This window comes from Anguilla anguilla, chromosome 8 (genome assembly GCF_013347855.1).
Source record: "Anguilla anguilla isolate fAngAng1 chromosome 8, fAngAng1.pri, whole genome shotgun sequence".
Lineage (NCBI taxonomy): Eukaryota > Metazoa > Chordata > Actinopteri > Anguilliformes > Anguillidae > Anguilla > Anguilla anguilla.
In genome coordinates, this window is record NC_049208.1 from 39,999,898 (window position 1) to 40,023,148 (window position 23,251).

The 23,251-nt window shown below is 44.8% G+C and overlaps 1 protein-coding gene across 9 annotated transcripts; it reads left to right on the plus strand.

Moving 5' to 3' along the window:
- The first annotated feature begins 403 nt into the window (after window positions 1-403).
- LOC118233265 (PHD finger protein 20-like protein 1) lies at window positions 404-20,587 on the plus strand. Of its 9 annotated transcripts, none has more exons than XM_035428765.1 (23): window positions 404-529; window positions 1,425-1,544; window positions 2,114-2,209; window positions 3,202-3,286; window positions 3,406-3,494; window positions 4,004-4,006; window positions 5,720-5,891; window positions 6,394-6,528; window positions 6,645-6,718; window positions 7,108-7,309; window positions 8,787-8,966; window positions 9,189-9,242; window positions 9,989-10,267; window positions 10,622-10,840; window positions 12,354-12,407; window positions 12,481-12,627; window positions 13,195-13,362; window positions 13,998-14,176; window positions 15,630-15,729; window positions 16,277-16,472; window positions 17,184-17,460; window positions 18,230-18,401; window positions 18,957-20,587. In XM_035428765.1, exons 2-23 carry the CDS (start codon window positions 1,542-1,544, stop codon window positions 19,097-19,099), a joined length of 3,027 nt encoding a protein of 1,008 aa, XP_035284656.1. In that variant the 5' UTR covers window positions 404-529; window positions 1,425-1,541; the 3' UTR covers window positions 19,100-20,587. The 9 variants fall into 9 exon arrangements, with proteins under 9 accessions (XP_035284656.1, XP_035284662.1, XP_035284660.1 ...); XM_035428771.1 differs by having other exon boundaries at window positions 12,508-12,627; XM_035428769.1 differs by having other exon boundaries at window positions 8,787-8,959; window positions 9,185-9,242.
- The last annotated feature ends 2,664 nt before the right edge of the window (window positions 20,588-23,251 follow it).

The following is a 23,251-nucleotide window of genomic DNA, read 5'->3' on the forward strand; positions in this document are numbered from 1 at the left end:
TATAGACTAGTGATCAATATTCAATAAATTCCTTGCCATGTCTGTTATGTCATAAATTTAATTAATTAATTGAACGTTATAACGTTAATTTGGATTAAACTTGCTAAGTAATTTAGGCAGATTGAGAGTATGACCAAAACATGTATGTGTAATTTTGAAATAAATTACCTGTTCTTTAAATTACAGCAGCATAGGCATTCCGTCAGTTCATTTTTTTTTCACTGCATGATATGTCTGCAAATCTCGATACCATTTTTACTGATCCCAATACCATTTGTATCGACTATATCCAATATTAGTACATTGAATGAGTAGGTCAATCCCATGATTTAGGAACCTGTCTACTAGGGCACAAAGTTGCGCAGTGGGTCCAAAACACCTATCAAATGCCAGTGTGACTACGGGTCGCAATGGTTACGTACGTGGTGACGTCGAGTGTTTGGGTTAAAATCACACACAGCTGACGAATGGAAGGAAGGCTGGGTTTTAAACATAGCAACCTTCTTAAAATATGTTCCGAAATGTGAAGGTAATTAGCATGGTGACTAAACTACACACTATGGAAGTATTAAACGTACAGCACGAATGTAACTACATAGCAAGACAAAATAGCTAATGTTAGCTAATGCTACAAATATTTCAAATGAAGTGCTAGATAATTTAGCCAGGAAGCTAGCTAGCTGATTTACTAGTCCAAGTGCCTAGCTAGCTGGCTTGGGAGCTTATCAACAGAGAAGTAGATATCTTGTAATATTGTGTCGCTAATCAGCCAAATGAGAACGTTCACGAGCTGTATTCTTGAAACCAGCTTGTTTTATTGTTCGCTAGCCAGCTATTAGTTTTTAGTGAAAGCTAGTTATCGTTTGGCTATAATGCAGGTTTGGCTAGTTTTTTATACTAGCTGGCTAGCTAACTAGATAATGTTAATATTACCTCAGACAGCTAGCTTAGCGAGCCAGTCCTTTTGTTTGAGTTTGAGTAGATAGCTTGCTAACTGGCTTTGTTGGCAAACCACAATACGCCTACAACTTCTATTTATATTTATAAAAATCTAAATGGGTGTTGGCTATCCCGATAATGTTACAAGAAGGGCATAATATTTGTGTCGTTAAACGTTAAGTTACCTGCAGTGGTAGATAGTATTGTTCATGTAGCCAGTTAATGTTATTTACATTAGCAATTCATTTACGAGAATATTATAACATTTATTTGCATTCTAATTTAAATAACGCTGTCGCTAGCTCAATCACGTTATTCTATTTGAAAAAATAAGTTGCTATTGCGTGTTACACAAACCAGAATTCAGGGAATTGAGTGTCAATCTAGCTACGTGTGTACTTTCCTCTGGAATATATATAATGTCATGTAATCATGTATTGCCCTTTAGGTATGAATGTAACCATTGCTTTATTCAATTTCTCCAGTTGTGGCATGGAGCTCTAGAGAGTCCGAAAGGTTAATATTCGCACGAAGCCTCCTAACCGACCAGGAATCATCTTTGAGATTGGAGCCAGGGTTGAAGCTCAAGATTACCTTCAGAAATGGTACAAGAACCTTCCCTTGGAAAAGTTGGGGTCCCAATGCTTAGCTGTCTGGGTATTTATGTGTGCTAGAGTGGCCTCCTGATCCATTTCCCTGTGGTGTCTATGGGATATGCTTAGGTACCCCTCACAAATTGAGAAGTTTGAATTTGAAGAGGGGAAGTTGCCTGTTCACTTTGAGAGCTGGAGCCACCGATATGATGAGTGGATTTTTTGGGACAGCAGTCGACTGCGTCCTCTAGAGGGGCCCGCACTCTGCAAAGTGGGGCTAAAAGACGAGGAGGGGATGTGTGTAGGTGTAGTTTCCTCCCTGTTGCTGTTATTCCTGACCTACACACAAAACAAAACTCCTGAAGTGCTCAGCAAATGGAAATTAGCGTTTCTGCTGGAATGTATGGGTTCATCAGGGTGAAGAATGAGGTGTGCCTATCTTTGGAGTATCTGAAATGCTTCTTGTGGGTTAAATTACCTTTAAAAAATTGAGTTAATTGAATGCTGTCCTAGCACTTTTTTGTAAGCATGTGTGGCAAATGAACTAATTAATTATGTATTTTTACAAACATTTCTGCCAGGAGAGACTGAGTGAGATGAGTGCATCTTGCCCTGTTGAGAATCCTGCATGTACAGAGAGCACAGAGGACCAAACAGAGTTACTGCAGTCAAGACAAGTAATATATCCCAGTTTCACCAGTTGGCTTGATTTGCAGCCATGTTGAAATTATTTGTCTGCTCGCACGGGTCATTAGGGAGTTGCAAAAAATCAATTCTGGTGAAAAGGTGGTGGGAGGTTTTTCTGTTTGTTTCACTTGACAGTTGTCACTGTGAACTGGAAATTGGTAGTGCCACATAGTTATGTATTTATTATGCCATGGGTCATGTCACATTTATTAACATTCATTTTAAATTTTAATTTTTGCAAATAACAAAAATGGTATATGCTAATGTTGAAACCCAAATACTAATGTTTTTTTTTGTTCTGACATGAAATGATTAGTTTAAAACAGACCATTCCCAAACTGTATTTTAAGTGTTTAAACCTGTGAATGCCCCAGGCACATAACATATAGTATTCCAGTTCACTGTGCTGCCTTGTTTCTCATCTCTTGATCAAGTTGTTCACTTAAACAGTGTGTGATAGTTAGCATTTGTTATTACAAAGTCCCAACTAGTTCTGTGACGGGACTATACTCAAAGGGGGTGGAGCTGTCGTGTTTTCAGTATCTTGCTGATATTGACCAATCATGGTGCTGTGCCTCAGAGCGCAGTCTCAGATGAGTTGGTGACTGGCAGCACATCCACCCATATTAAGTCTTGATAAGCAGTTATTAGTTTTGTGCCATTTTGAAAGTGCCAGTCACTGAGATGATGTAGTATTGAAATGGATTAGGGGTCTTCAGAATCAGGTGAATGCGACTGTTTTCAGTGTAAGATACAGCTATCCTTTGTAGTGGCTTCTGCAGCTTACAGGATAATGTGAAGAAAAATAGCAAAATAGTTAATGATTGGAATTTAAATCCTTGTACAAATTTCTTATTTTAATGTAGTCTTTATTCTTCTGTAAGTCTATTCTCTTTTCAAGGTTCTTGTTCCGCATAATGGATTTTGGTTTTGAATTTCCAGAGTTCATAAGTTTGTCCTGTTCCTTTTGTTTCTCATGCAGGATTTGAGCTCAGGCGAGGAGGTGTTGGCCCGGTGGACGGACTGTCGTTACTACCCAGCTAAGATACAGTCCGTCCACAAAGAAGGTGGGCACGCTACCGCAATATCGCTGGCATTTTTAAAGCCAAGAACCTGGCGCACAGAACAGTGGATTGCTTTGGGTTATGATTGCTCCTTTGTGATCTTGCAAATTACACATTTTCAGGTACCTACACCGTGCAGTTTTATGATGGAGTTGTTCGGTGCATGAAAAGAATGCATATCAAGTCTATGCCCGAAGACGTAAAGGGGCAGGTAAGTTGGAGCGAGACAAATTCGTTGAAATTTTCACAGCAACACTTGAATATGCCTCACCGTACACTGTGAACTCTCTTTTTTTTTTTTTTTTTGATGGTGGACTCTCATGCAATTCTTCCATCAGATATACTAGCCTAAATCATACAAGGCTTTGATCTAGACAACTATTCTAATTTCCGTTGTCGCACATTAAAAGGCCAGTTGGAATTCTCGCAGTGTTAACTTGGATTGCACACCTTGGCATCGAAAGATCATTTCAGGGACCTGAGATGTTTTGAAACCTCACAATTCATTCCAATAACATCCATTTGGATTTTGAAATGGCTGACATCCTCTTTTTTTCATTTGGTGCCATTGTAAATTGCTGGTGGTGAATGTAGGTCAAATTTTTTGAAGTGAAAATGGTAATACGTTGTTAATTGTTGCCATCGTTTTCCATTTCCATTGTCTTCATTTGGTGGAGCTCCATAGTGTATAGTTATGCCATCTTTCCCTCTCTTTTTTAGAAGGTAAGACTCAACAGGGAGCTGCTGAATTTATTGTGAAGGACAAAGGACTTCAAGGCAGATAGAATTTCTGGCCTCTTCTGTACTCCATCAGCGGTTCAGGGAGACAGTGACCAAACCTCTCTTCTTTTTTCTTTAATTGCATTAATGTGTTGTGTTTTATGAAATTGCTTGATCATGTCATACTTAAGGACAATTATAGAGGTCAAGATATTTTGTAGAACATTATGAATCAAAAGCTATTTTCACATTTAAATGGCTTGTGAAAATGGCTCGCATTGTTATGCTGCACCATTACACATCGATTTCTGTTTACTTCAAAACATCTAAGCGTCTAAAGTTTAGGTGGAAAGTTTAAAAATACTATGGAAATAATTCATACTGATCGAACTGAAAAATAATTTAGCAGTATGTTCTCTTATGCTGTTATAAGCCATGAGTGAATGTTACTTAAGAGTTTTACATATTTGTGTTGATTGTAGTTGCTGTGATCTAAATTTTATAGTCTCATGTCAGCACATTGGGGTTGTATTCACACTTGCTAATTTCAGGCTAATTACCAGACATTTTTTTTGTTTGCTTGTGCTATGAGTAGGACCTCCAGTTTGTCTCCCCTTGTTTTCTCACATGGTACTTCAGCTAGAGGTCCAGATAGCCTCTTTGTCAAGCCACTTCTCCGACAGTTATCCCATTTGCACCACCTCAGTAATCCAAGTTGATAAATTGCCACTTATTCCGCGCAGACAAGGATTGACAGCGATGTTTACTTACTGCCATGAGCATGCTACAGTATTTTTTAAATGTTGTACAGGGGAATGCTGTATCTGTGCTACTCAAGTGCTGAGTAACAATGAAAGTCAGCACCCTCTGTATCTCTCCAGGACCAGGAATGAGGAACACTGGCTCAAAGACAAAAACTTCCATCCATGTTCACTTTCCTTCTCGACACTCCCCATAGGATAATCATTGAAATACAAGTCAGAATCTTTGCAGGTCACATAGTGGAGACAAACTGGTGGCCCTAGTTATGAGAATACCTGTTCAGCCTCTTCCTGTGGTGGAATGAGAGAGATTATTTTAGCTTTTAGCCCACATATACCACATCCACTTGTAATACACAGCATTCAGTTGTGAATACAGCATCAAGGCTGGGGCGCTAGGAATAAGAATGTGTTTAGGTGTAGTCCGAGAGACTCCATAGTGACAGATGGTCAGCTCCTGAGTTACTTCCATCCGCTAGTTCTTAACTACAGGGGCTTCTGGTTGGTGATAGGACTATTTGTTGTATTATGTTCATGAATATTCACAAGGAGGCGTTCCTAAAGACAGAACATCCATTTCCTTCAGGAATATTTTTAATTTGATTCATGCATCAAATTAGAGTGTGTCAGCTTCAGCAGTAGAGGGCCCAAACATACTGCCGAATGAATACAGAGCTGGCCATCTGGTTAGACCAGGGGTAACCAACCCTGTTCTTGGAGATCTACCATCCTGTAGGTTTTCACTCAGACCCTAATAAAGCACACTGGGTTCTCATGGAGAGGTCTCCATGAGCTTCTAATTAGCAGAGCAGGTGTGGCAAATTAGGGTTAGAGTGAAAACCTACAGGACGGTAGATCTGTAGGAGTAGGGTTGGTTACCACTGGTCTGGAGAATCCACGGTGTGTACCTCCCAGTTGCTCACCGGGTGCCAGTCAGCAGTTTTGTCTGGGTCAGCAGGATTGGATTGCCCTGGTGCGAGCCGCCACTTCCGCCGCCAAGAGAAAGCAGTGCCCCGGGGCTGAGGGAAACAAGGATAAGAGGGACGGGAGGTCGGGCGACGAAGCCGAAACGCCCCCGTCCGACGAGGCCTCAGGCAACGAAGAGACGGACTCTGCCGGGAAATCAGGTAGCAGTCCAGCTCACTGGCCCGTCCGTTCATTCCGCGTGGCCAATCCCAATGTCGTGTCAGAGTGCTTACTGATACCCTTAAAACCTGCTAGTTAACAGTGACTTTAATATGTTTCAACCTGTAGGAGTGTTGAAGAAAAGAAAAATGAGTAAAATTGCTTTGAGTTACTTCTTTGAAAATGTCACTTTGTTGAATTATTTCTTCATGCACAGCTGTCCGTTGAGGTTTAATTCAATAGCATGAAAAAGAATGGCACATTTGTTGAAGCTGCGCACTAGTGATTTTCTTGCATTAATGTCCATACATTAATATTACTGTGAGCCTACACTGAGCGTGCCTTTATTAGCTGACATTGATCCAAAGTAAAATGTACGTGTCAATATGCATATGTATTACTTTAAGCGTACATTGAGTGTGCAGTTTTTAGCCTGATATAATGGCAGCTTGGCATCTTTTGGTTTGCCACAAATCCCCAAATTTCACTCCTTTTTATTCGAAGCCACGCTGAGGTCTGTCGGCGAAGGAGAAGTGAAGTCGTCCTCAGATGTGCCCGATGAAACAAAAGCAAAAAGGGAGAGAGCGAAACTTGGGAGCTCACTCACGCCAAGGAGGGCCCTCCTCACCAAGCTTAGAGGTGACATTTACTAACTTAACTGAAGTGCATGGCAAAGCCCTCCCTGTACAAAGCCTTCGTAAGGTCAGCCACGGAAGCATACTGTGACTATAATGCGCTGTTTCCTGTGTTCTTAGTCTCCGTAGCAAAGAAAGAAGATGAGTCTGTGTTCAAAGAAGAGAAGGGTAATGCTCCAGGGACCCATGAAGAGGTATGCAAATATTACTCCACAGGCACAATATAAACTAGTCATATAGAAACTGCCTGTGATTGATTTTCTGTTGGTTAATGCGTGTGAATAAATCATTGCTTATAAATTTGTTACTGTAAAAGGATGATATTATCAATAAAAGTGATTATGTTTTTACTGCTGTATTTTAAAACTAATTTGTTATTTTTCAATCAGGTCCTTGACAGCATTGTGAATTGTCCATCCTTGGTTTCAGTGTTATTTTCTGTGAGATATACTGCAGGAGCCCTGTTGTAAATGCAACTTTTAATTTTCACACTGATAAAAAAAAAAAAAAGTACATTTTATTAAATGCAGATGAAGTCAGAAGAATACGTGACTATATTTGGTGTCTCTGAACTCTCTCTCAGGGGGCTTGCGTGGTCACGGAGGGGCACAGGAAGGCAGGCGTGCCGCAGCGCTCCCCTGCCGCGGCCAGGACGGGCGCGGGCGGCCAGCCTGAGCAGGGCGGGGCACAGGGCGTCGGCGGTCGCCGTCAGCCCGCGGCCACGCCCGCTACAGAGGCGGCGCGGCCGCCCCCCGGGCACACGGCTCCCCCCACCGCCGGGCCTGGTGAGTGAAGTATAGGGCTTTCTTCATTACACCCACGGGCTGCTCCACATACACCCACCCCAGCATGTTACCTTGGCAAGTCCTCGTCCTCTTCAGTGACCTTTATAATCAAATAATATACGTAGTGTTTTACCAGGCAGGTCAGCTAGACTTGTTTTTCTATTGTAGCAGCTGCTGGGGGAACGGAGCAGGTGGGGAATGCAGGTCAACTGCAGCAGTGATTATTAGTCACCCAGAACACCGAGGGGCAGCCTGTCCCTACTGCATAAGTACCGTGGGCTTAAATGACCACTATGAGTCAGCATCTAGCATTAACCTTTCCGCCAGTGAAGGCACCTCCCACAGCACAGTGTCCCCGTTATTATAGTGAGGGAGGAAAGGGAAGGGAAGTACAGTCCTAGTCCTGGTCCACAGTTACGTGGTCACTCCAGGTCTCCCATTCAAGCACTTGCCGAGCCCGACTCCACTTAGTTACTACAGTTTAGAATGAGTCTTCAAGGTGATCTACTGCCAAAGAGTGTTTTGTATATTAGTGACTGAGAGCTTTGAGCCTTGAGCATTTAGTTTTTTTTCTGGCTCGCTCTAATTTGAAACAGTCGACAAAACTCATCCTTTTGGGGCTTTTTTTTTGTTTGTGCTGTAGCATTGTATAAAGAAAATGGTTGGGAAAAATAAAACACAGCAAGTAGAAAAATTGTGTAAACAAACAAAATGTGCACAATTAACCCAGTCAGGGAGACGCTGGGGGCTATTCACTGTAAAATCTGGCACGTAACAGTAATGTTCTCATCTTACGGTGCCCAAGGGTCCGTAGTTTATGAAACGATTATGCAAAAACAGTTCTGTAGATATAATACATTGGTTCATGTGCATAACGGGTGGCTTGTCCTTAAGGCCTGTAGTTTCACAGTCCACAGACCGTTTCATAACTTGAAAAACTTGAGTTAATGCGGTAATAATCAGCCACTTTAGGGAAGCCTTGGCTCGCTCTGTAAAAAACGTGATTATGGGTTAGATTCCAGACCATGGAGTGCACCTCTACACGCTTTACACTGTGTACTTCAACAGGGCACCGCGCAGCCCGTGAAGAATGGTTTTGCAGGTCATTTCTGTGTCTAATAAGATCACTGGATGGATATACCTTTTCCCTCCTGGCCTGTGGTTCTTAAGACACTGCATTCATTAGTCATCTCCTGATTTTTGGCTGGACCGCAACGGGGCCAGCCCTCCAAACGCGAATGTCTGTGACTGAGTGACTGAGTTAGTTATGAAGTTACACCATTGGTCGGCCTGATCACGTGTGTTAGGTCCAGCCATATACTAGGTTTTGACCTGGTCTTGATTTTTTTTCTATACAGCTAAATAACTGTCCAATGTCATGAAAGTTGGGCGGAACTCAAATCGCCTCTGCCGCGGCAGTCACCGCCCACAGTCACAGCTCTAGCTGTGAAGCCTGACGGTGGCCCTTGCTTTTCAGACTCTGCCCTGCCCTTTGTGGAAAAGCCAGAGCCACCCATGAGCCCCAGAGTGCATGTGTCCACTGCATTCCCTCCCCCTCCACCTCAGCCTCCTATCACAGGGAGAGCAAAGCAGACTGAGTGGGCTTTGTCCAGTCAGGCGCCAGTTGGTGGGAAAGTGACTCCGCCCACAGCAGCAGGTCAGGCAGGGGTGAATGGTGGGCTAATAAACGGCGCAGGTGTCGATGAATAAGGAAGTGAGGATAGTAACATTGCGACCATTGTATCCCATAAAAGGGCAATAAAGGGTGTTTGTGAAAGCTTCTTCTTAAGGCGGTGTGCCGGTTCATTGGTTGTGTTCTGCCTCTGTGCCTGAGGCGCTACACTGAGGTGATTGTCTCCTGTTTCTTCTGTGACTGCAGATCTGAAAGGTGCTGCTAGAACTCCAAAGCTGAACAAGCATTCCAGAGAGCCCAGTATGTGCACTAAGTTTGCATTTACTTCTGCTGCCTTAAGTGTTGTTTCATTGCTTAAACGGTGATGTTACTTTGTAGCATATAAATGCTATACTGTATGTAGCATCTCTCTCTGTCTGTCTGTCTGTCTGTCTGTCTGTATGTATGCCTGTTTCTACATCCGATGTATTCTTCTGTCGGTATCTCTGTGCCTGTCTGTCTGGTCTGTCACAGAGTTGTAAAAGTGTAGATGTATCTCTATCCTTTCGGATCTCTGTCCAAAATGCTTAACCGGTTAGATGTTCCTTTTTCATTTTGGGAGTTGTAGTACTTTGGCAGGATGATGTTAAAACTATGCTGACCTTTGATCCCTCTCCAAATGGTCCAATGAAGTACTTTTCAGTTTTTAATGACACTTTATTATAAATTATCTATCAATTATCTATCTATCATACTTCTTTTTAGTCACATTTCTCAAAATTGTGTGCCTTAATTGTATTTAAACACAACCTGCAAGATGGTCGAATTCTGGCATGTAATTCAATATTTAAAATTGTAATATAGTATATTAGAATTTATTCAAAAAGTCTTTTTTTATAAGGAATATTCAGACATCATCTTGGCCAATGTCGACAGCCCTTAGAATATCAATACAGTGGCCCTCTGTCTTTTAAGAATTGTATGCCATTCAGACAAGTGTAAAACCAAAATGTCCTCCAGTTGTAAGCATAAGCAATTATTAATATTGCCATTCTTTTAATGTTTAGTAATGAACACCATTAAATTGGAGGACCCTACCTCTCCCCATGACCTGGACCACAACAAGTTCAAGTGTCAGGTTTTGGGCTGCTCGAAGGCCTTCCGCAAAGCCAAGCTGCTGGACTACCACCTCAAGTACTACCACAACGCTGACAAGGAGGCGGAGCCAGAGGCGGGGTCTCCCAGCAGGGCGGCCCGCACCAGGACTACCTCCGCCTCCACACCCTGCGCCACTCAACTCGAGGCTCCCGGCAACAAGAGGCGAAGATGTGCCTCCACCTCTGCCTGTGCGTGAATAAGCACCACATGCATCACATTAAAACTTTTCAGCGTTTTATATGCTAAAATGGGGGTTTAGATGTGGTAAAAATTTTATATGCTAAAAGCTTTTCCCAGAATAGTACTTTTGAGATTAAGAATTTTTTACTCAAAAGTTCATGCAGCTTGTCATATCACCTTTCAGTACCTTGAATGGGGTTAATGAAGTAGAGAGTGGAGTAGGAGTGGTCAGGTGAATTCACTGTGCAGAAGTGACGTTATTTGAAAGGAAAGTTCTGGATTGTTCTGGATTATGCAGTTGACCTGTGCAGTGATGCGCCTTTTCCTCATTCTCCCCCCCCCCCCCCCCCCCCCCCCCCCAGCTGTGTCCCCTCCAGAGCACCTCTTACCGCCGGACTGTGGCGGGGTTCGTCTCAAACCCCCAAAATTCGGTAAGATGAAGCGGTCTTCGGCCTCGATGAGCTTGGAGGGAACAGAGGATTCGCTTCTGCCACCGCTGCCACCGCGGAACAAGTCCTTTGAGAGTCTCCATGACAAGATCCTGAAGAAGGTCATCGATAAGGACCACCTCCCCGACTCAGGTCAGTACTGAGCACCCTGCTGAGTTACTGTATAACAGTGTGGTCTATAGAACCACCCAGACCCAGGTCAGTACTGAGTACCCTGCTGAGTTACTGTATAACAGTGTGGTCTATAGAACCACCCAGACCCAGGTCAGTACTGACACAACCACCCAGACCCAGGTCAGTACTGAGCACCCAGCTGAGTTACTGTATAACAGTGTGGCCTACACATCCACCCAGACCCAGGTCAGTACTGAGCACCCAGCTCACTTACTGTATAACAGTGTGGCCTACACATCCACCCAGACCCAGGTCAGTACTGAGCACCCAGCTCACTTACTGTATAACAGTGTGGTCTATAGAACGACCCAGACCCAGGTCAGTACTGAGCACCCGGCTGAGTTACTGTATAACAGTGTGGCCTACGCAACCCCCTGGTCCCAGGTCAGTACTGACCGCCCTGTTGAGTTACTCTATAACAGTGTGGCCTACACAACCACCCAGACCCAGGCTAGTACTGACGCAACCACCCAGTCCCAGGTCTGTACTGACGCAACCAACCAGACCCAGGTCAGTGCTGACACAACCACCGAGTCCCAGGTCAGTACTGACACAACCACTCAGCACGAGGTCAGTACTGACGCAACCACCCAGTCCCAGGTCAGTACTGACGCAACTACCCAGTCCGAGGTCAGTACTGACACAACCACCTGAATAAGATTGCATCCAGACTTCCAAACTGCAGTTTTTGAGTGCAACCAAAGCTCAAATGAATCTTTGTTTTTTTTTTTTTTAAAGCTGAAATGGCAGTCTTGTTGAAGTGCCCTCTTGTTCTGACAGTAGTGTGGATAAAAGTGCAATTCAAGGAAATTGGTTGTCTTGTTACTGTAGCGAGGCAAAGGAAATGTTAATAATGCCTCTTGGGGATAGATATGTGCACTCTATTTCAGAACAATAAAAATCAATATGAAGATGCCTCGGGTCTAAATTTAAGACAGCTTTGAGAAATATCACAGTGCACCAGCGTGTGAGAGCCTCACAAGTATAGGATGTTGAAAAATAACGTCTAAAGTAAATACACTGATCCATACCTTTTAAGATGCTTTTCTGAATTAAGAAATGAGTGCTCTTCTAAAAGAAGAGTGCACATGTTTTACTTTTTAAAATTGCCAGAACTAACTGTTTAGTGTCTGCATTTATGGCCATTTTGCTGTATGCAGGTTGCAAGCTCATTTAAGGGCATTCAGAATACTGCTGCGCATTACCACAAGAATTTATGGACAAATCAAAATAAGTTGCAAAACTGCTATACAAACAAAAAAATATATTTACATCCCTTGATTGTCAAGCAATTCAAACAACAGATGAGCACATTTGAAAACGTTCTTCTCAGCATTGGGGGTTCAGGCCTGGTTTTTGGTCAGTTTTCCTTCTGTTTGTCTGTATAGCATCTTTGTGACATGCTCTGTAAAAAGCACTTTTCAAAATAAAATTGATTTGATTTGATTCATTAAAATGGTTTCCTCTCCAGGTCTGATTCGACTAGAGAAGAAAGTGAAACTTGAGGAGAAATGCCAGACGGCAGGTACCCTTAATAGACGCCTCCTTTTACATTTTACCCACTTGCTGATGGCACACATCTAAAACTCTTATTTTAGAGCCAATCGATGCCTTTTTGGTTTCAGCCTATTTTACAGGAAAAAAGAAAGAGAAGGATCGGGAAAGGAAGGAGAAGAAAGAGCGGGACCCCTTCAAAATGAAACCGAAGAAAAAGAAGAAGAAGAAAAAGAAATGCAAACAGCACAGTAAGTGAAGTGCTGGTCAGTGCTTGTGGCATTCAGGCTGTTCGTTTGGTGAGCGGCCATGTCAGCTGCTGCTCCCAACCACACCCTCCCATCAAACCCCTCACGCTTCAGATTTCTGCTAAAGTTTCTTTTTTTTAGTGCCTTTTAATGCTGTATTTACCGGATTCATTGTTCTGGTGCTTTGAGTTTGATAATGGAGCTGTATAAATAAAATGTAGTATTACTATGATTATTAGTTATAGTACTTGTATTAGTAGTAGCAGTCAGCACAACTGATGTCCTTCCTAAATTAGTCATTTTATTCATTAATTTAATTCCTAAATTAAATCTGGATTGTTAAAACTGAGCGAATGCATCAAGTGTTTGCAAATTACCCTTTGCTTGGCATGTGCTTTGTCCTATACTAACGGTGCATTTCTACATATTCAACTTTTTACATGTTATTTTTATTGCAAAATGTGTAACAGCAATTGTAGGCTGACAGAATAAATTTAGTTAAACTAATGAGAAAGTTCCTGCTACTCTTCAGCAGCAGTCATGTGACAGCCCTCTCTCTGCCCCGCCCAGGTTACGCAGGCTTGCAGGACGGCCCCCTGTCTTTCCTGGAGCGAGGCTCCTCCCCCCTGAGCCGCGCATCCAGCGGCACCTTCACCATCCGCAGCGGGGGCGCCCCCTGCAGGCGCACGCCCTTCCAGTACCCCCGCGCCATCCTGTCAGTGGACCTGACGGGCGAGAGTGAGTGAAGGGGCCGAGGCGATAAACCCGCCACCGTCAATAACTGCTTACTGCTGCTCCTACTGCTGCTCTCACTGCTGCTTCTACTGCTGCTCTCACTGCTGCTCCTACTGTTTCTCCTACTGCTGCTCCTACTGCTGTTCTCACTGCTGCTCTCAATGCTGGTCTTACTGCTGCTCGCACTGCTGCTCCTACTGCTGCTCTCACTGCTGCTCCTACTGCTGCTCTTACTGCTGCTCTCACTGCTGCTCCTACTGCTGCTTTAACTGCTGCTCCTACTGTTGCTCCTACTTCTGCTTTCACTGCTGCTTTCACTGCTGTTCTCACTGCTGCTCCTACTGCTGCTCCTACTGCTGCTCTTACTGCTGCTCTCACTGTTGCTCCTACTGCTGCTTTCACTGCTGCTCCTACTGCTCCTATTGTTACTCCTACTGCTGCTCCTACTGCTGCTCCTACTGCTGTTCTTACTGTTGCTCCTACTGCTGCTCTTACTGCTGCTTTTGAGTTAACACTATGGGTTTTTGGTGTGTAGAATGGCTCCTGATTGGACCACAGAAATGTGGTTGGAGCGCAGAGGCGCAGCCCTGGCCTGCAGGTTTGGCTCTCTCTGACGGCGCTGCGCATTCTCGTCTCAGACCTCTCTGACGCGGAGTTCCTGGAGGACTCGTCCACGGAGAGCCTGCTGCTGAGCGGAGACGAGTACGGCCAGGACCTGGACTCCCTCACCATGGAGGACTTCCAGGAGGAGGCCGACGCCGCGGAGATCGTACGCTGCATCTGCCAGACCCAGGAGGAGAACGGCTTCATGATCCAGGTGCGTGTGTGTGTGTGTACGTACGTGCGTGTGTTTGTGTGTGTGTGCGTGTGTGCGCGCGCGTGTGTGCACGTACGTGCGTGTGTGTGTGTGCGCGTTTGCGTGTGTGTGTTTCTGTGTACGTGCGCATGTGCGTGTTTATGTACATATGGGTGTCTCCACGTGCTTGCGTGTGTGTACATCTTAGAAAACTGCCATTTGCATTTATCGACATTCTGTCTGCCGACACCTTCATATGAAGCTGGCTGGCTGACTGTACCACTGCACTGCTGTCTGATGGTCCGTTGCACAAACGCCATACATATATGTGCTGATGAGGACACACTTTATATGGCAATAGACCCTTATCAAACAATACTTCCCATATGGTGCCAGTGCCAGACCATGCTTTGTGTGAGCGGTGCTGCCTTTCACCATAACTGCAGTATGTGTACCGCATTATATAAGTTTCACTGAGGGGTTGCCATGGTTACCATGCGCCCATTGTCATAGTCCAGTATTTTTGTGGTGACATCATTTCTCTCAGCATCTTAAGCCAATGATGGGTCAGGTGAGTGCATACAGGTGCAGAGGTATCTTAATTTGAAAGTCAAAAGGGTCACAGTTTGCAGTCTGCACAGTTTCCTCCCTGAGTGTCAACTTTTGAAATACATCGTCTGTCCTTAATAAACGCTGTGCTGCCACCAGCTGGCGTAAATAAATGGCGTATGGTGCTCTTACACGCCACCCGTCAAGTGGTGTTTATTTACATCTGGTGGCATAAATCCATTCTGAATGAAGATATCATTTGCGTAGAGCCTCCTCCTCTGTCCCATGGTTCCTTTCACCTGCTCAACTGGCTACTACAACTGAATTTACCTACAAATTAACTAAGACCTTTGTGCTAGGTTGCTAGCTACTTTTAATGCATGTGTCTCTATTGAGTAAGCTGAAACAATGGCAGTTTCTTAGCTGAGTTGGTCTGCAAATGCTGGGAGTAACATTAGCTCAGCAAGACCAAGATGCTTTTATTCTGTTCACAGCTAGCCCGCTAGCTAGTTGTATATTTCAGTGAATCTGACCAATTTCCTGATAATTTTTGTTACGTGTTGTTAGCCAGTTGAGCGGGCAATGCATAAGCTATATCAGAGAATTTCTACACAGCGGGTCTGGCTAGCAGTGAAAGGGACCATGGGACAGGGGAAGAGGCTGTGTGGACATTATACGTTAATTCAGAATGAGCATGCGCTGCTGGGCATAAATGAACACTCGGCGGGTGGTGTATAGGAGTACCCTACACTGTTTATTTGCCCCTAGAACAGTGGTTATTGACAGCAGTTGACATTTTAAGAATTGAGACACACCGGGTTAAAGCCTGAGGAAACGTGGCCCTTCTGGCTTTCCGTACCTTAAAGCCGTGGCGGTGTGACTGCGGGTGGATTAGTGAACGGCCTTTCCCCTGCTCTGTCCGCAGTGCGAGGAGTGCATGTGCTGGCAGCACAGCGCCTGCATGGGGCTGCCCGAGGACCGGCTGCCTGAGCAGTACAGCTGCTACATCTGCAGGGACCCGCCCGGTGAGCCCCACACGGCCCGCACACGGCCCGCACACGGCCCCACACACGGCCCGCACACGGCCCCACACACGGCCCGCACACGGCCCCACACACGGCCCGCACACGGCCCCACACGGCCCCACATGGCCCGCACACGGCCCCACACACGCCCTTCTGTCACAGCCGCCAGCAGTGCACTCACACTAAACGCTGCACAAGCGTGTTTCGCATTATTTCCTTGCTATGGTGTTTCGTGGTACAGTTTTTATATGAAGTCCCTAAAAGGAATCCAGTGTTTAACTTTTGAGAATTTGACACCGTTATCCATCACACAGGGAAAGTTGCAGTAGCTATGTTAGTATAATTAAGTATGTTTCATATGAATATATTTATGTATTCTGTGCGTTAGATATGTGATTTATGAAACAGGAATAGGAACTTGTTTTCATAAAGGGCGGATATTTTTATGGTTTTACTGAGTGACAGAGGCCTGTTCACAGACTGTGTGTGTTTGGAGAGCTAGCGCTGAAGAGCGTGCGCCGCCGCCGCGGTTCGTCTCTCCCCGCAGGGCAGCGGTGGAGCGCCAAGTATCGCCACGACAAGGACTGGCTGAACCGGGGCCACCTGTACGGCCTGTCCTTCCTGCCGGAGAACTACTCGCACCAGAACGCCAAGAAGATCGTCTCGGCCCACCAGCTGCTCGCCGACGTCTTCAGCGTCAAAGAGGTGCTCCACGGGCTGCAGCTCAAGATGGGCGTGCTGCAGTGAGTCCCTCCCCCCTCCTGTGACATCACAGCCGCCTCCGCAGCGCATTTTAGTCATTCTGAAGAGGGTGATTTGAGATTTGAGTCTCCCCCCACCCCTCAGGGCTGTCTCCTCTATCTGCCTGTATACAGCCAGCCGCGCTCTGATTTTAGTTTAGTTTAGTTTATTTGACAATTATTAAAATACATGTTACAGCAAATCATGCATCCTAAAATTATCAAGGATAGCACAAAACGTCAGACTTATTTCCATTGTGGTCCTTGGCCTCAGCACATAATATATACATAAACATTATGATCATTAGCCTACGTCATTAAAAGTAAAACTAAACAAAATACAACATTGTTAATAAAATATCTTACAAAATGTAAGTATAAATGTCTCCTCTATCTGCCTGTATACAGCCAGCCGTGTGCTGATTTGATAAACGGACATGACTGTGCTGGGCACTAGTGTGAACTTACAACTCGAGCTGGGCTGAGGAGGATGGGATTCTTTTTTTTTCCTCGCTTGCTTGCTTTTTGAGGGTTAAGCCCAGTTTTCATTCTATTTGTTCATAAAGTTTCTTGGTGACCATTTTCAGTAAAAAGCACTATGCAAATGAAATAGAAATTGAAATGGATTCTTCTCTGAAGTCCGGTTCCTCCCAAGTTTTTCCTTGCCACCGTCTAAGCTTGCTGATTGGCTGTGTTTTCCTTCCTCATTTAAAGGAACAAGCACAACCCCAACCTGCACCTGTGGGCGCAGTCGTGGGTGAACCTGGACGAGGACCAGCCGATGGGCGGGCGCCCCGCCCGCGTCTTCTGGCAGGAGCGCCTGGCCGACGAGCCGGGCCACCACGCCAACCCGGACGCCTACATCGCCAGCGAGCACAGCTACCAGAAGCCCACCGGCCTGGGCCCGCCCCCCTGGCCCGCCCCCCACCCGCTGGGCATGGAGGGGGAGGAGGTGCCTGACACGGAGGCCGACGCCCCTACGACCCGCACGGTGAGGTTTTTGCGTCAAAGGGGGAGGAGCTGATTCCACGGTTGTGCACACGCCCAGCTTCTGCTCCCTCCTTCCCTCCCAGCATGTCTGGTGTGGCCCACATACTGTCCAGGGCTGGAGGGTGCACAACTGCACCATTAATAAGTGTGTCTCCAGTATTAACCGGGTTAATTTAACCCAGCAGTGTTCTGAAATCATTTGAGCTGGGCTTACAGGTGTACACATTGCTGCTTTTAATGTCTAATATCTACGGAGAGAGCTCTCTAATCTAACCCATTAAGGTATAAGATCAGTATGTGATTAGTATGTGTAATATGTGATAGAGTTCTAGAACACAGAAAAATTGAATTTTGAAAAAAAAAAAAAAAAACATTCCAGAAAACCTACTCGTCAAATGTCACATTTTGAGTTCTGCAGTTTAGCATGATCTTGGCTGAGTGATTCCATTTGCTGCAGTCCTCGGAGTCTGCTGGTTTTTGTTCTCTCTTTACCGTTTCTACTAACTCAGCAAAGGAAGAAACTATGAGGAGTGTCAGGTGTGAACTGGTTGCCAAATGTAATTCAGAAATCTCCCTCACAAATGCCTACTCCTCATTGTGATCCCCAAGTTTATTTTCTGAGTAAACCTGCACTACCAGGCGACCCAGAGTCTCTCTGTGAATAAACACGGTGATCGGTAAAGCCTGATCAGGCACATTGCATTGTGTGCGTTTGCGGTCAGGCGAACGCAGGTATTTGCCAGCGGCTCACTGAGCGTGCTCTGATGCAGGAGAGGACTGCGGTGGGCGTGCCCGGGTGTGCGGTGGCGGGGGCGAACCCCTCGGACTCGTCCGAGCAGGCGAGGAACCGCCTCCAGTGGAAGACCAACCTGCTGGCCCACATCGAGGACGTGCAGAACCAGGTGGCGCTGAGGATGGACCTGATCGAGAGGGAGCTCGATGGTGAGGAGGCTATTCTGTATCTGTGCTACATCTTCAGGATGCTCTCTGCTAATAGTATACGCATCAGCTGCTTATAGAACCCAATGCCTTCTATTAAAGCAAACTTACATACAGTTATATGGAAATAACAAACTCATGAATCTCTTGAATTTTGTGTTGTCAGGTTTCTCATTTGAAAAGAACTCATATGTGTGTGTGTGTATGTGTGTTCCTGTGTTTCTGTGTGTGTGTGTGTGTATGCTCGTGTGTGTGCGCGCGCATGCGCTTGCGTGCCTGTGTGTGTGCGTATGTGCGTGTGTGTGTGCACGCGTGTGTATGCGTTTGTGTGCATGTGCACGTGTGATTATGTCTGTAGATGTGTGTGCGCATGCGCTTGCATGTGTGCGTGTGTGTTTGAACTATGCGGTTGTTCCCTGCACTTGGAACGGTACTTCTCTCTAGGGTTTTCGACACACGTGTTCCTGGTTATGGTCATACACCTTGTTGTACGTCGCTCTGGATAAGAGCGTCTGCCAAATGCCTGTAATGCAATGTAATGTAATGTTTGTGCCTCAGTGCTGGAGAGCTGGCTGGATTTCACAGGAGAGCTGGAGCCTCCTGACCCCTTGGCCCGGCTGCCCCAGCTGAAGCTCAGGATTAAGCGGCTCCTGACGGACCTGGCCAAGGTGCAGCAGATGAGCACGCTCTGTTCCGTCTGAGCCGCCGCTCGCTAGGCTCCGCCCCCCCCCCCCCGGCAGCGGGAGCCACGCCCTGTTGCGCTCGGGCACCCCGCCCTGAGGCTCGCTCCCGGCAGCGCGGGGAGCTTACGGCACATGCCTCACACTCCGGTGTGCTGGAGACACGCCCGCTGACGCTGCATGGGACTTCAATACAGGGGGCCCCTTAGGGGCATGAGCGACGGGCACAGGAAGCTCCTGAAACACAGAGTACTGTGCGGTACCATACATGGAAAAGTATAGACTATTTACAGAATCGTACTGATTCTGGTGGAAGGCCTCTGACTGTCTCATTCTAGGAGGTCACTATAGCGTACTCTAACTCTAACGTGTTCCTCTCACTCGAAAGGACACCACGTGTGTCCATCTGTATGACGGCTAAATAATTGTACTGAGGTCGCGTATTGCATGCTCCGTAGAGCACTGATGGAGGAGATGTGTTATCGCTACTGTAGTGCAGCAGGAGAATATTGAGGTAAGATTAACTGCTACGAACGCTAATGTGTTTTTGTGAGTGTAAGTCACTCAAGTGTGCTTCAAGCTTAGAGGATTTTGTTGTTCACAGTTCATTTTCAGTTTGTTGCCTCTTGAGGTCAGTATTTCCCAGGGATTTTGTGCATTTGTTTCTTCAAAATGACCAAAAAAAAAAAAACTATTTAAATTGTCTTTTTTTAATGATTACCCTTTTTTTTTTTCCTTTTTTATTTGGGAATCAGAATTTTTTATGGATTTTCAAAGAAACAAAATAATATCATTAGCCTTCACGCAATGATTGTTTTTTCACATTTTGTGCCAAGCGACGAAAAACATCCAATTTTAATGAAGTTTGTGTGCACAAAACCGGCACAGCAACACGAGGAGAGGGTTTATCACCCAGTGTACACCTCTTAAAGGAACGTTCGTTTGTTCAGCAAGGTCTGGAGGCTTCTAGAATGTTTTCTTTCAGTGTTGCCAGATGCTTGTGATTTGCTCCCCCAACACGTTTATTGAGAGCTCCCATCTTCAGTTAACTTATATACGATTTTCTGTTGCATACGTCCCTTTAACTTACCCTTCAACTTACCCTTTCTGCCACACACACAACCGTACAGATTTCCCTTGGCCATTACGTTGTGAACCCTTAGTAGATTCACATCCCAGGCCACTGAGCCACTTCTCCACGTTTAGTTTAAATGGTAAATGACGCCTGGCCTCCCTCCTGCAAGCTGGGTGTAGATATATGGAGTCAGACACAAGGTATGTACAGTTTCTGCAGGAGTGACTGTAAGAGTCGTCTAATGGGAGGCTGTATTTGAAAATGCCATTCCTTGCCACGGATGCTTATCCTTTGTTTCATTTTTGGACTTGAACCCGAAGTTATCTTCAGTTCACACCTGCCAGCTCTCTATTACGTTTATTTAATTTCAAACAAGGCTGTAATTTACTAAACGTGAAATTGTTCAGTAAAATAAAATGGATATTTAACAGGCAGTTTTACGTGTCTCCAGTTCTTTGTGGCATTTAAATGGTTCAGCTAGACGTACATAAACCTCTTCTGAACTTTCCTGGGCCATGAACGTGCAGCACTGATTCTACAATGGGTATCAAGGGCTTTTCCATGAATTAAATATACTAAGGGAAAGTATTTGGTTTGACAATACTAAGCATGGTGAAGGTCATTTACTTTGAATTTACATACACAATTTGTTACAATTTATTATTTATTAATATAAAACTCACAGGAAATATAAAAATACTCCATGAGTGGTAATGTCCAGATTGTTTATACTGCACAAACAGCATAAATTTGGGTTTGAACTTTCCAGTCCATCATGTGTTTAAGTAAAAATAGGTTTTAACATTAATATATAAGCTTACATCTTGGTCTGAAACATTTCTCAAAGCTTCGAACAGGCAAACTGAGGACACGATAGAGCTGGGTTACCTTTATGTACAGGCTATGCTAATGTCCCTGGAGGCACAAAAGGACCTGATATTACTTATGGGAGTGTTCTGAATGCGTATTGTATGTACAGGGCTTGTTTTATAGGTCTTTGTGTTGTCCTGGAATCACACGTATGTGCGGTACAGCATGTGCATCCACACACTCTGACAGGGCAGCGATCGGCAGCCTGGCCTCGGTGCTCGGTCTCTCTGTGGGAATGTGTGAATTCCGGGCCTCCTCCGTGGCCTGTAAATCATCAGCGCTCTCGCGTTGGCGGGGTCAGGAAACAACCGCCGTGACGCCGGCGCCGAAGTGATCCGCCCAGGGGAGGCCCTCTTAAAGAGCTTGGCCCCCCCGCCAAAAGCAGAGACCGTTAAATCGCCCCGGTTGGCCTCGGCAAGGCTGATGTGCCGTTCGGTCTCTGAGCTTCAGCGAGCCTCCCTTTCCCTGGTCGGAGGAGAATAAGTCAGTTCTTGGGTGCTCTGAGGGATACCAGTAGAGGGCAGTATAGACCGGAGTTTGGAGTGGGTACAGGGCTCAACTGGTGGCTCTGGTCGGATAGTGTGGCCCAGCTGTTGCGAATGATTTTTGTTGGCCAATGTCTTTTCTGTCACAGTCTCATTCATTAAATCGGCCAAACTTCTGTGTTGGCAGCAATTATGTCCACGTTGTATCGTCACGTGACTTTTCATATGGCAGTGATTCTGTTTCATTTGGCAGAGATCTGAAAGTATTTGGACCCGGAAACAATGCAAATTCTTTCATTAATTCCTTTATTTTTATCTTTATTACTCTCAGTTCAGGCAGGATACACTGAACCTAGATCCAGTAAAGGTGTTTGAAATAAAATGTTAGCTGGATGTCTGTCAGTAAAAAATAATTAGTGTGAATTATATGTTTGGCCATTGATTCTAAGAATGTGTTTTAACTACCAACCAAAAACTTAAGTTTGCAGATGTTTTCGCCATTAAAATGAACTTTTGGTTTATGCAAAACTGTGGCAGCTTACGTACTGTTATGGTCTGTTCACCTTGTGGCAATAATTTTTCATTAGGTTGCAACAGAGGACTATGCCCTTATCAGAAATATGGTCTAGTATTCGCGCTAATCTCTTTATGACAGATTTCAAAGAAAATGTTGAATATTTTTGTTTTTAATGCATTACATTTTTCTACCTTTCTACTTTTGTGCAAACGGCTACTGTATACATTGTGGTTTATGGCTGCTATAACTTGTAGTCTATAAGGTATGGTCTATAAGATGGCCTATTAGCTGGAGACAGACATTAAACAAAAATAGCTTGTGTGACCGTATGCATGCCTGATGAACAGTAAAATGACCCCTTCTTTTAGCTTCACCATATAGAAACGACAGCACTTTTTTCTATATAGTCCCCCTCATTTCAAGGAGCCATAATGTTTGGGACAAATGGTTTAACAAGAGGTAAGATATAGACACAGGTAGAGTCTTGATTCTAGGCTTGTGGTTGCCTTTGTCACTGGCATTTGTTACCATGAGGACCAGAGTTGTGTCAATGTGAGTCATGGAAGCCATTATGAGATTAAGAAATAATAAGAAAAAACGAGATACTTTGCTCTTCCCATACTTTTGAAGGGCACTGTTTATATATAAGTATTTGGACAGTGACACAATTTTGTTGTGTTGACTCTGTACTCCAGCACATTGAATTAGAAATGAAGCAATGAGATTGAAGTACAGACTGCCAGCTTTAATTTAAGGGTATTTACCTCTGTATCCAGTGATCCATGTCCAGTACGATCCCATTTTATGGGTTCAAAAGTGAATGGAAAAATGAACATAAATCGTAAGTCATATATAGATGCCTTTGCAATTGATGACTATCTTAAGTCTGTGACTGATAGACATCACCAGACACGGAATATGTTGATGCTCTGCCAGGCTCTGCCAGTACTCTAGCTATGTTCAGTTCCTGTTTGTTTTGGGGTCTTGTTGCCTTCTGTCTTGTCTTCGGCAAATCAAATGCGTTTTCAATTGGATTCAGGTCAGGGGGTTGACTTGGACAGTCGAGAGCCTTGCACCAGTAGTCTGCATCTTGCAGTGAGGTTAGGTTGGTGTAGTCTTCTCTTTATGATAGTTTTTGACACATCTATTCATACATCTTGGAAAGTGGTTTTGATCTGTTTAACAGTTGAAAAGAGATTTTTCTTCACAACTGAACGCATTCTTTA